General features: G+C 32.2%; 1 protein-coding gene across 1 annotated transcript; it reads left to right on the top strand.

Moving 5' to 3' along the window:
• The first annotated feature begins 1726 nt into the window (after positions 1-1726).
• LOC128204626 (uncharacterized) lies at positions 1727-4948 on the top strand. Its single transcript, XM_052906028.1, has 6 exons — positions 1727-1860; positions 2460-2515; positions 2809-2869; positions 3258-3313; positions 3586-3740; positions 4925-4948. The coding sequence occupies exons 1-6, from the start codon at positions 1841-1843 to the stop codon at positions 4946-4948; spliced, it is 372 nt and encodes a 123-aa protein (XP_052761988.1). The 5' UTR covers positions 1727-1840.
• Positions 4949-15136: the final 10188 nt, after the last annotated feature.

Genomic DNA, 15136 nt, shown 5'->3' on the forward strand with positions numbered 1-15136 from the left:
TACCCGGAAAATATGGTCAAACGTGTGAGAACAAGTGTCCACAGACGTGTTATACATGTAAATACCAGTATAATTGCCTTTCCTGCAATAGCGGGTATTTCGGGATATCCTGTCAAATACCATGTCCTGATGGGTGTGAGGGGAACAATTGCAAACAGGAAACAGGATCATGCATGTTATGCAAACATGGGTATTTCGGAGAACATTGCAACAACACTTGCCCCGAATCTTGTCGATCATGCGGCAAATTCGGTAAATGTTCCGAATGCAAACCTGGATATTTTAAAACTAATGAACTGTGTGAAAAGTGCAATTCACAATGCGTTGCAAATGAATGTGATTCGTCTTCTGGAAGATGTCTTGAAGGTTGTTCATATGGATACTGGAATGATACCTGTGACAGAGAGTGTCATACAGAATGTTTATCTTGCAATCAAGGAAATGGATCATGCTTACAATGCAAAAACAATCTAAAATATGGTCCTGATTGTAGACTGGATTGTAGCACTAACTGTACAAATTCATTGTGCGACGTGAACGGAAATTGTACAAATGGATGCATTTCAAATATGTATGGCAAGCAATGTGAAAACATATGTGCAGAATATTGTACACTAATATTGGACAACAAAACACTTTGTTCTGAACAGACAGGAATGTGTTTAAACGGCTGTAAGACTGGCTACATCGGAGCGTTTTGTCCTCAAGGTAAAGAGGCTTTATTTTCAATACAATGTCTTAGTATAATAGTTCGAGAGTGTTTATTACCTAATTTTATTTGCAGATAATAAATGTGTTATATTGCAAAACTTCTTGTATCGGTCTTGCCCAAAGAATTTTGACATATTTTGCGTTTTATCCTTTTCATATTTGAACTTCAATTTGTTTTATCTTAACAACAACAAACAATTAAGATACTAGTCGCTAACTTTAACTAATTATTTTGCGTATGTGTAAATGAACGGTTTTGTGGGGTCGTTTGATTTTCTCTTGGTTAAATCCAATATGATGCCCATACAATCAATTAAATGTTATGCGATATTTAAAATATCGGAAATATTTAAATCAGTGTGCATTCTTTTGTCTCAAATATACATCTAAAACATCTGCTACATTATATAAATATTGATAACTGTTAATAAAAAGATAAAAGCGTTTATTTGCAATGTATATATTTTTAAATTGCTTCTTAACCTCGAATAGTGTTGCGCTGAAAATACAATAGGCACAAACATGGCATATAACCTATTTGGGTTAAACGAAAATTGAGGAAAGTCCTGTCTGGTTTCGATCCAATGCCAAAACAAACCTCTAGATAAACAAAAAAGATCATTAGCTTAAAAAAGGATTAACGACAGACAATATTTAGAAGCCAGTTATAATATAGTTTAGTAATTTTGAAATAATTATACCCCGCTGAAGGTTTTCGGAGTATGTGTTTGTGAATTATTAAATGTTGTAAGAAGTGTTTGCACTATATGGCAGTGAGGAACCTCTAATTTCTTTGTTCTTTGGTCATTGAAAGAAAAAAAACTGTATTTGTCTGATTTGAGTCATTACTTTTTAACAAACAAAAATACATAACTGAATGTTATATAATGTGTGTAAAACAAAAGTGTAATTAATGTTACACACAAGTTTTGCTTGGTTTGGATTAGTACCTTACTTGTCTCTTACTTGCATTGGGTGGGTTTGCTTGATTAATTAGTGTTAACATACGTGAATATCTTTTTCTGTAGACGTTGGAAAAACAAAAGAAAGACAGACATCATTATCGGCAGCACTTGGAGGGGGTCTCGGTGGTGGCAGTGCGTTGCTTATAATCATTGTTATCGCTGGAATGTTTTGGTTTCGTAAAAGGTTCGTAACAGAAGTGACAGTTATCCAAAATATAACGTTACTATTTAGGTGAATGAATAAATCCAAACCCATGGCTAGGATGATAATTATTATGAATAGTATGTGAAATTAATATATTGGGTTAATTTAATAATAATAAACTAAAAATGAATACAATGCTTAGAGATGATAAGGTATATAAACCATTCAGTGGATTATATAAACTGATATTTCCCTAATAAACCCTTTCCCTTTTCTACATGTTTAATAACATCCTAAGTTGTATGCTAACGAAATGGCGTCACTGACATCTTTTGTTCTATTTTTCGTCACTTATATCATTAAAGCTTTCAAAAACGTCACGTCATGTTGCGCACGCATGTTTGTAATTAAAAATATATCTGCATGCCGTATAAAGCACTTTCTGAGGTTCGGTACGTGACAGGTTGAATATACCAAGCGTGAATTAATGTTATTCATATCGTTGAACCAAGGATTTTTTTCGGAAATATTCTAAGGTGTCTGACACATATACATGTAGCAATCCCAAATGTGTAGAGGTGGTAAAGCAAACTATGTTCACCATGATTATGAAGTTTTTGTGCAATGGCGTATTTCAGGCGAAGATCACGCACAGAACTGGATACTTTAGAAAACAATGATTTACTTCATGATGGTAAGTAATTCAATTAAAAATGTACCATTTTGATTTATTTGTGATTTGGAATTATCTACTTCCTACTAGATTTGTTTGGGTCACAACGGACAATTATACAAGAGGGCACATTATCAAACAAATTTACAGTCAATATAAATACATATTTAAAAAAAATCAGCAGAAGAGGGTATTCACATATAGACAATACATTAGTTTAAACAGTTTTCTTTTACAGTTTTAAGATAAGAGATACAAGATGGTACGTATATACATTTACTTCGCAAGTTCTCACGTATATTTCATTGTTTAAGCACAAAGGGATTATGACACAGTGGACGCTAATCTTCCTGAGGTTGAACTCAACGATCTGAGGTATGGAACTCTTCAAGTGACAGCTTTAATGACATCCAAAATGTCACACTAACCAAATGACGTCACTGACTTTAATTGTATTTCCAGTGTCTCATTTTCTTAGAAAAGAACTGGTTTAACTGTTAACACGCAGGTGTGTTATAACAAATGCCTTTTTGTTCGTGTTTATCACTTTCTGTGCTTTGGCACGTGACAGCCGCTCCACGAATGAAAATAACGAAATATAGCAAGCGAATGATATTAGTACTGATATCTATGGTCAATTTTGTTTTCGGAAACACATGGCGGTATCTGACACTACAACATGTAGCAAGCCCAGATGTTTACAGGAGGTAAACATACTATGTTGACTTTGTGTTAGAAATGATTGTATAATGATGCATTTCAGGCGAAGGCCGAACACGGAGCAAAATGATTTACAGAACAATGATATAGTTCAAGATGGTAGGTAATTCAATGAACGTGATCGTTTCGATTGATTCCTATTTTTGAATTATCTATTCCTACCTACTAGCTTTGTTTCGGACACAAATGCCAGTTATACAGGTGAGTCAGCAAGTGTTTCATTATAATTGCTGTTTATAAAAGAGAGTATTCATATATGCTCATTACTTTTGCTTAAACAATTTTCCTTTCCAATTCTAAGATTGGCTTATATTTAATGATATCTATATGAATCTACTTTGGATGTACTCATGTATGTTTAAATGATTTAGCTCGAAGAGATTATGACATAGTGGATACTAATCTTCGTGAGGTTGAACTGAACGATCTGAGGTATGAGACTCTTGAAGTAAGTGAGGTTTACACGATTGATCATACATCTGCTTATTCGAGCATCCCCGAACAAGAGGATGACATCATTACATACGTAAGAAGCATTAAATTGTTTATATGTATGCATGCATGTGATATAATACATCTGAATATTAGGAAAAAGGTTTCACTGAAATTTATTTACTGAATATTTTCGCCAAATGTCGAGACTGTTAAGTATTAGTATTGTTTTGCAATATTAATGCACCTATCAATGTCTTTCCCTACCAATGGAGGTGAGGTAAATAGCGGATTAAACCCGAAAATAAGGCCAGTACGAACCCTAGTGCAATAACTCAATACCTGTATATATAAATAGAAGCAGATATCGAGTTATTGCCATAAGGTGACGAGTAAAGACCGGTAAACATGAACAACATTTTACCGGTGTTGTTGCTTTCAAAGATTGTTGATGCCTTAAACTTCACAGACCCCAGATTTTTTAACTTTTATCTGCTCAATGAGGTGAATTTAGACAACAACATCTGCAGTCTGTCTAAATTTGTGTTTGTGCCAATGACCGGTGGGTGGGTATCATCAAACATCAAATGCCGTACTTAAGGGTAAAATTTATTCAAAATAAGATTTCTTGAAGATTAGCTTTGCTTTGCTTAAGTGATTTGACATTTCTGTCTTTAATTCATCTCATAAAGTTGTTAAAGAACTACATATTAATAATGTATGGCGAAGTGTTTTGTTTGCATGAACTGTGTTCACTTAACTAATAATATAATTCAATGTCCTCAAAAAGTATTCAGAATAAAAGAAAACGTACGCCATGTATCAAATAAGATTCATCATGTTTTACGTCAAGGTTAGATATCAACGTGCAGTTTTCAACTTTTGGCTGAGCTTGTAATGATATACTTCTTTCTAATATTGCATATAAAGACTAAAGCGCGAAATGTTGTGTGGAAACATCACGTTACGACCTCAAAGCTGTACCCACATTGCACTCTACTCTAATTTAGTTTTACTCTTTAGAAAATGTTATCCAAACTTATAGTTTTCTTTATTTTTAAAGGTTAAGCAATTAATTTTACACGACCTATTTTCCTCGGTATTGATTCTGTAAACATCTCATTTGACATTTATTTCTGCGTGTTAAACGATCTATATTTATTGAACAAATAAGATGAGCGCAAGATACAATTTGCTTTCGCTGAGTACGTATTTATAACTGAACTCATGTCGAGCATTGGTTAAACTTGTATTGTGTAAGCATTTCTTTGATTTCAGGAAAATGTTATTGGTGGACTCTAGTCATACATGTTCTCACCTTAGACTAACATCAAAGGACAGCGCTTCTAAAGGGGATAGCAATTCGCATCAGTCCAAAGTAAAAAAGATGCCAAGAAAAATTATTGAAGCAAATTTAGTGTAAATATGAATTGTTCGCTATATATATTGTTGTAATTGAAATGTTTCAACACAATTTTGACGATTAAATAAACATAAATCTTGTTTTAGTTATAAAGTGTTCAAATAATAAAACAAACTTAAACGGTTTTCATATGTTATTCTGAGTCTTAATGAAAACAGACCTATTAAAGTATAATATAGTTGCATTTGTAAGTTCCCATTTTACATGAATAAACATGACACATCTTTCAGTTAAATTCATTGCTTCATATATGTTTTGAAAATGTTGTTACAAACATTTATGGTACATGTACACATGGCACACGTACCACATTTTCTTGTCACTATATTCTAGTTTGTAGCTGTTAATAAATATATTTTAACCCAGATGTTATCTTGCCATCATTATTCCATTGTATCCATAACAAATGTCATACGCCAAATAACCAAAATACATGACTATATTGGGAATTGGTTTTTAATGAAATTGACAACTTGTTTTAGATGACAACAAGTATAAAAGCGTTTCGGATTTTTTTGTAATAGACATTTCAAAACCGTAATGAAATGTAACACTCGGAAGATGTTTTGTTTTTGGTTTTTTTGCATAGCTTAGTACTGTACATGATGACTCATTCGCTGTTGTTAAAGCTATTACTATTTATTGGTACGAAGTGAATATCAGCTTTGTTCTTCATTGAGTGTGATAATAATTTGCATAATTTATATTTAATTTCACGCTTTTAGAAAGTAAAATGTCTATAGTTCAACTCTTGGTAATGTCAGGTATTTGTTCCATCTTAATTTAATGTCTGACAATACAATTAAAGAAATAATTTCATCTTAATATTTACCAGTAACTTTGTTGACAATTAATTAAATTCATTCAAAACATATTTTGTCCCGATTATGTATGTTTGTTGTAAATATGTATGTATGTATACATATATAATGTGTGTGTGTGCGTGCCTGCATGCGTGCGTGTGTGTGCGTTTTAGAATCGAACAATAATGTAATACTATAGTCCAATGGCCAAGCAGCTTGGCGATTTCGACCGATTCTGGGCAATGACCTAGCAACATGAAATGGAAAAGATTGTCATGGTGACCAACTTGATAGAGGGTGAAGTAAGGTCGTGTATGACAATGAAATATGTGACCTTCTATGATAAGGAGTGTTCTAGGTGAGGCTTTGAAGAGGATAAACAAGGATTACATTATCTTTTAATTATGTTTAAGGTGTTTTAATGAAATGACGATTTGAACTATTAAAGAACAATCATAAAAAATGTTTAACTGGAATAGACTTCTTTATGTTTACAAAATATACGTTATATTTTTCTGCTTTCAAACTAAAGAGACAAGTAAGTAAAATTACACCGTATGCAGAAGCATAAAGAAAAGACCTTACAAACGCTTATCGCAAGATATAAAATATCACAAAATTAAAAAGAAATGACATATCCCTTCTTTAGAGTTTTAAAACAATAGAGTGCTTTTTGGATGCACAAACAACAAAATTACCGATTTCATTGCACTTGATGTTCAGGTAAAAACTATTCCTGTATGGTTAGTCTGGAGGCATATCAGAAAAAAACAATGAGATAAATAGTTTAGGGGATATATATATTAACTAATATATTTTTTTCATATTTAACGTGTAGTCATTATACAATAAATTCATTATACGTATACGTATATAATTGGTGAAATACGTTCTAACGTGACGTAATTGATGAAAAAGCCTTAAAAATTCTGCACGATATGAACTTTGCTACCGTACAGTGAATATTCAATATACATTTCATGAATGTAATACGTTTTGCATTGAATAACCACTTAATATGCAATATCCTCTACATCTCATTCTATTTTTTTTATTTCCTGCTACTTATATTGTTTGCCGTAGGAGGTTGGTAATTACTTTCCTGCTGACAAGTAAACAATGAAGACGGATGTGTAGTCTGTGCAATCAGCCAACGATCAAAGTGCAAGACGATTTGGTTAAAAGAATGTTGGATTGTTAATACGAAGGAATGGTTTGATTTAAAACTGCGATTGAACCCAAATTAACAAAAAGACAATTTATTTTTTTGTTTGAAGATTGATACGTTACTTTATTTTTTCCTATATTTATCCAAAAACAAATATGTGTTTCCTTGTATGAAATAAATGTAAGAAACAACACGAATAACACCATCAACAGTAGCAGGATCCATACAACCACCGCCACCACCAACAACAGCAACGACAACAATGAATACAAAAATGAATGCCACCAACATGAGAACCACCATCACCACCATTCAAACAACAACAGCAGCATTTTAATGTTTTAAATACCACCGCAAGCACTGTCTGTAAATAATATTTTTTCGTTGGTAAATATGCAATGAAAGATATAACAATTCCACACTATGAATACTTAAACCGGGAGACAAAACAAACTGCTCCAAAGCTGGCAGAACACTTTGTTTCCTTCATCAAAAAGTTAATGAGGTATCATAATCATCACAGCTGAATGGGCTTATAATTTTGCACTGTCTGTATTTACAAAACATTTCAGACCCTATTGTCCTTTAAATTGTGTTTGAGTGTTATTATTTAAAATACCTTTGTACCATTGACAGCGCAATATACATAGTTTCTCTGTTATATTAAAGTTTTACAGACGTAAGTAGTATTAATGAAATAGGCTGGAGCGTCAATCTAATCTTAAACTGTATAGATGAATACTGTTTCATAAACATTCATAACTCCAAATGTACTTGTAGGTAGAGACAAACATTTGTTTATTTTTTTACGATCTTGGACACCATTATCTTAACGACCTTTTACAGTTCTGGCAGGATCTATACTTGACTGAACGGCATGTATGTGTGGTCTCGACATAACTTAAAACACCGAGTCAATGTAATGCAGTTAGTATGGCCAATGTGGTGCGGAAAGTTAGAACATGATGATCGCTTGCTATTCCAACTCAGGTTAATATAAAACGTTATGATTTATGTAGGAATCTCTTTGGAAATAGAGTTGTATCACAATTATACAATGAAAACCACATGGACAAAACAAGCAGCATAACAATTAACAATGAGCATGTTAAGACAATAAAGGTTAAGAGGAACAAGGTTCAAGGGGTAGCATACACTGAACGAGAGACGCAATTAAAATCTTAATGTTTAAAATGGATTCCCATGAAGCATATCGTCACCTTAGTGCAAGAACTCAATATCTGCTTCTATTTCTATATGCAGTTATTGAGTTATTGCACTAAGGTGACGATATATACATTTAAAATAAACAAGAATAAGGAGATTTACTGTTTTAGTCAAATATTATGTCTATTTTGTTGTACTACTTGATATTGGTTGTAATATTTTTTTTTTTTTTTAATTCGGTATGATAAGGCGATTGTCAAATTGAATAAAAAGATGTAACGTCGTTATAGGAAGGTTAAAATGTCATGATTGTTATGACGTAGTTGTGCCAAATGAACTCAATATCTCTCATCCGATTAGACCAATTCAGACCGAAAAGCGAAATGCCATACTAGTTTTTAACAAATTTAACCTGCCAGTAAACCTCCAGAATTGTTTAAATGTTTGGATTGCATATTATCAATGGTACTTTCGACAAACCACTGTTAAATTTCAATTGCCATTTTATAATAAATGTATTCTCAAGGTTTGAAAAATAATTTAGGTAAAGTTAAACAGGAAATAAACACATGTATATTTATATATTATACCTTAAATAAATTTGTCCCTTCTTTGTTAGTGTATATATAAAGTCATCGGTCTGTATATCACTGTAGTTTGATGAGGTCAACGGTCCATATTATATTTTTGTCACCTCTGGACCTCGCCAAAAATGTTATATGGACCGCTGACGTCAAACAACTGGTAAGTGCGGCTTGCTATTTTCACAACGGCAAAATTTTTCTCAAGTGAACATTATAAGCTTTGTTCAATAAAACACTTCTAAAGCGCTTTAAAAATATTAAATGGTAATATGAAATGTTCGGTGTAATATAAGAAATATTTACACACCACTTCGGGCCATATGGCATTATAAGGACTGGCCAGCCAGTCCCAAAACGTGAATGGACCTCACGCCAAGTCCCATTACATTATTGGTGGCTGACTGGCCGTTTCTTATATTGTCATATAAACCTCAATGGTGTGTAAGATTTCTTAAATAATATGTTTTTATACCGAATGGGTGTGCTTTATTGCTGTTCGAGGTTGAGTTCCGAATAATGATTATTGCAACACAAAACAAAATATTTTGTTTCCGAAATATAGGCCCCATATCTAGAGCAAAATATATGTACAGTGTTTGGAGTTCTTAAAATGTCCTGACTGAAACCAAATACACTCATTATGCGGTAAACCAGTTGGTTCTTGGCGGAAACACTTGTACATGATAACCTGATTTAAATAAGCCGTTATTTCAATACCTGCTTAATCAATATATTAATGTCAGAACAAATATTTGTTATTGAACTTTTTATAATGTTGTATACTTAACTTATTTGCAAACGAAATCCTCATACATTAAGTTTGCTCGACTGGTGTCGGCCTTTCCCTATTATTAGGGGGTTAAGCGTCATATTTGTAGTACTTTGAATATGTTAAATTGTTATTGTCATATATACGTCATATATACGTATGGGTCTTCTTTGTTCTCTATATAAAGATTGATACAATAAAGCATTAAGAAGCTACAATGCCCCCCAAAAAGAAGAATTCTGCGAATGGATTGTCTCCTGCTTGAAACATTTTACTTATCATATAATTACTATTACATTAGAAATATCACTACAAAACCTGGCCAAGTTACTTTCAATGCACATTTTATAAGATTTTTGAGAGATTTTTCTGAAGTAAGAGAAGTTAATTCGATCAATTTTTGATGACAGTGAGGAAAATGAGGCCGCTAATGAAGAGGACAGCTGCAAGATCTTACAGGCTAGGTACATAACGCGTTTTAAGTGAATGCCATGCAAGGAATAATATATCTGTGAGCTCGTTAGTCTGCATGGAAGTTGAACCCTAAAAATCAAATGAATATAGAATATGAACATGCACCGCTTCGTTTTTTCCGTCGTACACAATGAGTGAGCAACAGCCGTTAAAGTCGCCGAATGAAATTTTTATATAAGAATAAATATTTCTCTTGTTGTTGTTTAGCTTTCACTTAGCTGTATTTTCGGAAATGCACATACGCAGGTTTCCACACAAAATAATTACTGAAACTTGAGTCACTCTGATGATTGACAAAAGACAAACCAGTGCAACATAAAAGTGGTTACACGGAGAATTTACATACCTGCACTTATTTCCGTTGAACAAAGCACAGTTTTTAAGACTTTATCAAATAAATATTTTTTACAATACTTGAAAGGTATAATTGCAATTGCAATAAATGTTCTACTTTTTCTATATTATTTAAATTAAAACATTTAATTGAAAATTGCAAAGCTTAACAGAAGTGTAAGTTAAGATTGACCATTATTGACACAGACATCGAAACCAGTTTCAGGTCGTAATATTCTTCTCTAAACTAGCATATAAAAATTGTGGTAATGACGTGTTTCTCTTGTACGTGAACTTTCTGTTTTGTTGCATTGGCCGAGGCAGTTTGACTATTGATGGTTATTTGACACTTTAGCAAATCAGCTTATTGATAACATAAGTAACTTTTCAACTCAACCAATCAGCGGCGTTGACATTTGTACTGACTTGGTAGACTAATAGGGGTCATTAGCGGCCATTGGTACTCCCAATGTGAAGGTTCGGGACACAACCGGTAAGCAGTTCGAGCGGTAATGGTTAAACGTAGTAAATCGCGACCACATATCATAAATCTTGCCTACTGCTGTATATGATTTATTTTAGATCCGGAAGGGCGACAAATCTGTTATATTGTTCAATTAAGTCGTGACAGTAGGACAATCTTTTTATTCAAACTGAAGAGAAGTACTAGAAAACATTCGTTGTCTTCAAATTACATAGCGTCTTATTCTTTGTCATAATACAGAATGTATGATAATAAATGAAAAAACAAAACGTTTGATACGCATTGCTTCCCATCACGCATGGTTTTATACCATGCGAAGAGCTTAAGCTACGGTTAAGTTGCGATTCTAGTTTGATCTGCTACGACAATTCAATAGACACGGTGATAAATGATCTACTACGGCAGCCAATAACGCTGACAGCGCACGTTTGTACGAGTTGCTTCTAAGGTAGAGTATATTTCAACAAACTACCACAAGACCCAGACAATTTATACTATTGCAAAATCTCTTGAACTAGCTAAGATAATAATCGTAGTAGAATGCACCTTAGACAATTGTTCATTTTCTAAATAATGTTCTATCCTAACGAGTATTATATATTGCTTCAATCATTAACTAACTGACTTGAGTAACAGAAAACATATAACATTAAACACTCGTGAGTGAAAGTATCCAAAGCTTGTAATGCAAAATTTCAATCTAGTAATGGATGGAATGGATGCATTAACTTTATATATATATATAGATAATATGATTGAATTGTACATTATTATTATTATTATGCTGTTAACTATATATATAATTGTATACCATTGTGTTTTGTACGGCCTACTTTCAACTTTGAATACACATTATATTTGAAATATGTAGAAAATGTCATTACGATTTTTCTTTAATAATTTCTGTAATTAATCGAGCTTAAAAGTATGATTGTGGGTGTTGTAAGCGTTTATAAGTATATGTATATTTGTATGTGTTTTCTTTTCAATCTGGAAATGTGTTTAATTATATGAGTAGATTTGCACGTAATTGGGCATTTTATTGAACATGTACACCTGTGTATTTCTGGTGTGTAGTATTGTTGCATTTAAACTCATATTACTGTTTGTAAAGTAGTTTGTTTCGCCCTTTTTGTAAGATATTATTCACCTGATATACTTCATTTTCTAAAAACTTGCATAAACCCTAATCATGAACTTAGGATTATTTCTATAATTAAGTAACCTATAAATATACAGTCTCTCAGTATTCAAGACAGTCATCGATAAAGCCAAATACATTACATATTCATTTCTCATAATCATATTCATTTATATGCTTGATCAGCGGTCATTATGACATCATTAGAGCCTATTATTATTTGTTTTTCAGTTTTCCAAATACAAGTTATCTTTCTGTGTTGTGTTTTAAGTGACATTGAAGGTTTAAATGTAAAGCAATATCTATTGCGGTTTATCTTACAGAATAACACCAACTCCACCTGAAGTTATGCGACTTGAGCTGTTTGCATAGCTTAATAATTAAGAAATGGACCACAGACTATCAGTTCAATATAATCAGTGGTGTTATTTTTCAATACAAAGCTTTCAGTGTATGTAATACTCTTAGGTTTACGTGTTATCAAATTTCATCTTTACAGGTAACGAATATGTTTTGTTTTCATTTGCGACACGTGCCACGTGTTTACGACTCAAACAACATGATTATTTAAGTAATATATTGAATACCGATCATGTTGGTACATGTTTGCTATATCTTACTTAGTAATTATTTCATACACTCCTTTGTGTAAAACTACATGGACTTGAAACTTAACTTAAAGGTCATACATGGTGTAATTTACGTGTGTGTGTGTATATCTGCTTCGATTAACTTGCAAATTTCAGTGTATTTCACTAAATGAACATTACCTGATATTAAAAAAAGCTGAAGGTAAACAAATTGAACGTATATATTGCTGCCTAAGTTCCTAGAATAAATTCAGAAGGTCAAAAAACTAAACGAATAAATATTATCTTGTGGTATGTTATAACCTCAGCCATTGTCATTCCAATTATAGTATTTCAATGAAGACAATATTGAAACATTCATTTTGAAACAAAGACGTGCTTATGAAAATATTAAGCTGTAGTTGAGATTTAATCGATGCAAATATGTGTCAAAAACAGTCGGACTCTAGTAAATGTCTGGATTTAGTTGTGAGCATCATAATATTTATGTTGTGTTCAATAAATTACTATAGAGATAAATGCAGGTTGAACAATTGATTGCATTGAAACTTAATTCAGAGTTAAATTTTATTATGGACTTCGTTAAAGCTTCATTTACACGCACACATTATGCCTTCTCAAATGTAACACATTTCCAGGTTTCTTACTTTTATTTATTATAATATACAGCAAAATAATCAATTACGTTTTTTTATAAACACAACCACACTACAACAGTTTAAACATTATTGCTAGTATAATTAGTAATGTCACCATTTGGAAAGTATAAACAATAAAGTCGGTTGTAACCAGTTCGGCATCTTAAACATCACTAAAACGACTAAAAGAGAATGCTACCATATGCCTTTATGGAGGTCACTGCGTTGATGTTTGGGTAAGTGGTCTAGCCGATGAACCCAGCGGGGAAGCCGTATCCACAACGACACTGGCCGTCTATACAATGCCAGTCACGAGAGCAGTCTGCTCCGCCACACTCGGATGGTATCATGCACTGTTTGGTCTCTGTAATGTTATTAAAGAAATATGGCTAATAATATAACAAAAAAGATGTATTTTTAAAGAAATATTGTGTGTAAAATAACACGGCATTTCAGTATCGGCGAATAAAATCTTATTCAAGAAACAATACGTAAATATATCAATGATATATCGATATTGATGTTATATCTTTGAATATTTTCTTTTAAAGTCTATCTCTTGTGTTGTGTGTTTTCGGCCTTGACCTTTATGTCTTTTAAACATCATCGTTGATAAACGGCAATAAAACACACTGCCTCTTACGAGTGCAGTCATAATACTAACAATATTTTTTAAATAAATATCAAACGAGGGGAATCACTCCAAAATGTATCTAAAGAACAACAACAACAAGACTTACCTCTTACTTGCCAAGAAGAACACAACAAGAAAAAAGATGGTCTTCGTTTTATAAAATAAAATTATTCCTGGCTTCATAATATCAATATTAATGTATTGATAATTATTGCTCAGCCTTTATACGCATGAATAATCCAGAAAAAACATTGCATTTTCTCAGATTAGCTTTGTAATTATATGTATGAGATGCTATGTTGTCTTCAGATATTACATTGTGCATTAACTAGACATGGTCAAGGCTATAAATGCAGATATAATTACTATTTTCAAACTCATTCTTGACACACAAAGAAAGCCCTAGCGCGTAACAATATACTTGTTTCAGGTTTCCCGACAAACTGTACGTTTTAAACCTGCACCATATACATGTAAAATCTTGACAATTGGCATTATTTCTGATCGTTATACCTAACTCTACATTTAGTAAAATCTCTTAAAAATATTTTCTCGCTTCGAAGATGCACGAAAATATTAATAAATAAAATTGTAATAGAATAATTGGTCAATGTAGGTGGTCCCACTGTATGACTTTCGATTTAATTTTCGAATTAGAAACATCTTTTCATAATGACATAATTATACCTAAGTTTTCATTCAGCAAGTATAGGAAAACACATGTTATTACTATTATTCTTATTATAATCATTATTAATTAAAAATCTTAAAATTATTATTATTATTATTATTATTATTATTATTATTATTAGTATTATTATTATTAGTATTATTATTATTATTAAAACCAACAAAAACAACATTTCATGTATGGATTTCCGTTTGTATGGACATTGACATAGAGTATCGTGTGTTAAGTAATTGATGAAAGACGCATTTGTAAAACACATGATTGCCTCTTGATGTTGAGACCGTGTTATCAAGGATCCAAGGCATAGGAAGTATTAAAACAATGCAGTTCTTCTCTTTTAAGTTGTTTTCCTCGGAACAAAACTGCTCCATGATTATTGATGAAATGGGCCCAGGAGTCACATACATATAAATCATCTATAAATGATGTTCTTGTTATGTAATTTCATAATTGTATTTGTTCATATAATTTCTCACCTTTTCGTTTGGATGGGAGGATAACATGTGACTAAATGTAAAAGAACTTTCTCACAAATTTCATATAGGCATTACTGATTTCGTTCTTTTTTCAAATTACTTATTTTAAATATAA

This window comes from Mya arenaria, chromosome 10 (genome assembly GCF_026914265.1).
Source record: "Mya arenaria isolate MELC-2E11 chromosome 10, ASM2691426v1".
NCBI classification, from domain to species: Eukaryota; Metazoa; Mollusca; class Bivalvia; order Myida; family Myidae; genus Mya; species Mya arenaria.

Excerpts from the sequence above, each read along its gene's own strand:
- LOC128204626 (XM_052906028.1), top strand. The coding sequence starts at position 1,841 with ATGTTTTGGTTTCGTAAAAG. Across the intron at positions 1,861-2,459 it reads ATGTTTTGGTTTCGTAAAAG|GCGAAGATCACGCACAGAAC; the intron begins GTTCGTAACAGA and ends GGCGTATTTCAG. Across the intron at positions 2,870-3,257 it reads GTTGAACTCAACGATCTGAG|GCGAAGGCCGAACACGGAGC; the intron begins GTATGGAACTCT and ends GATGCATTTCAG.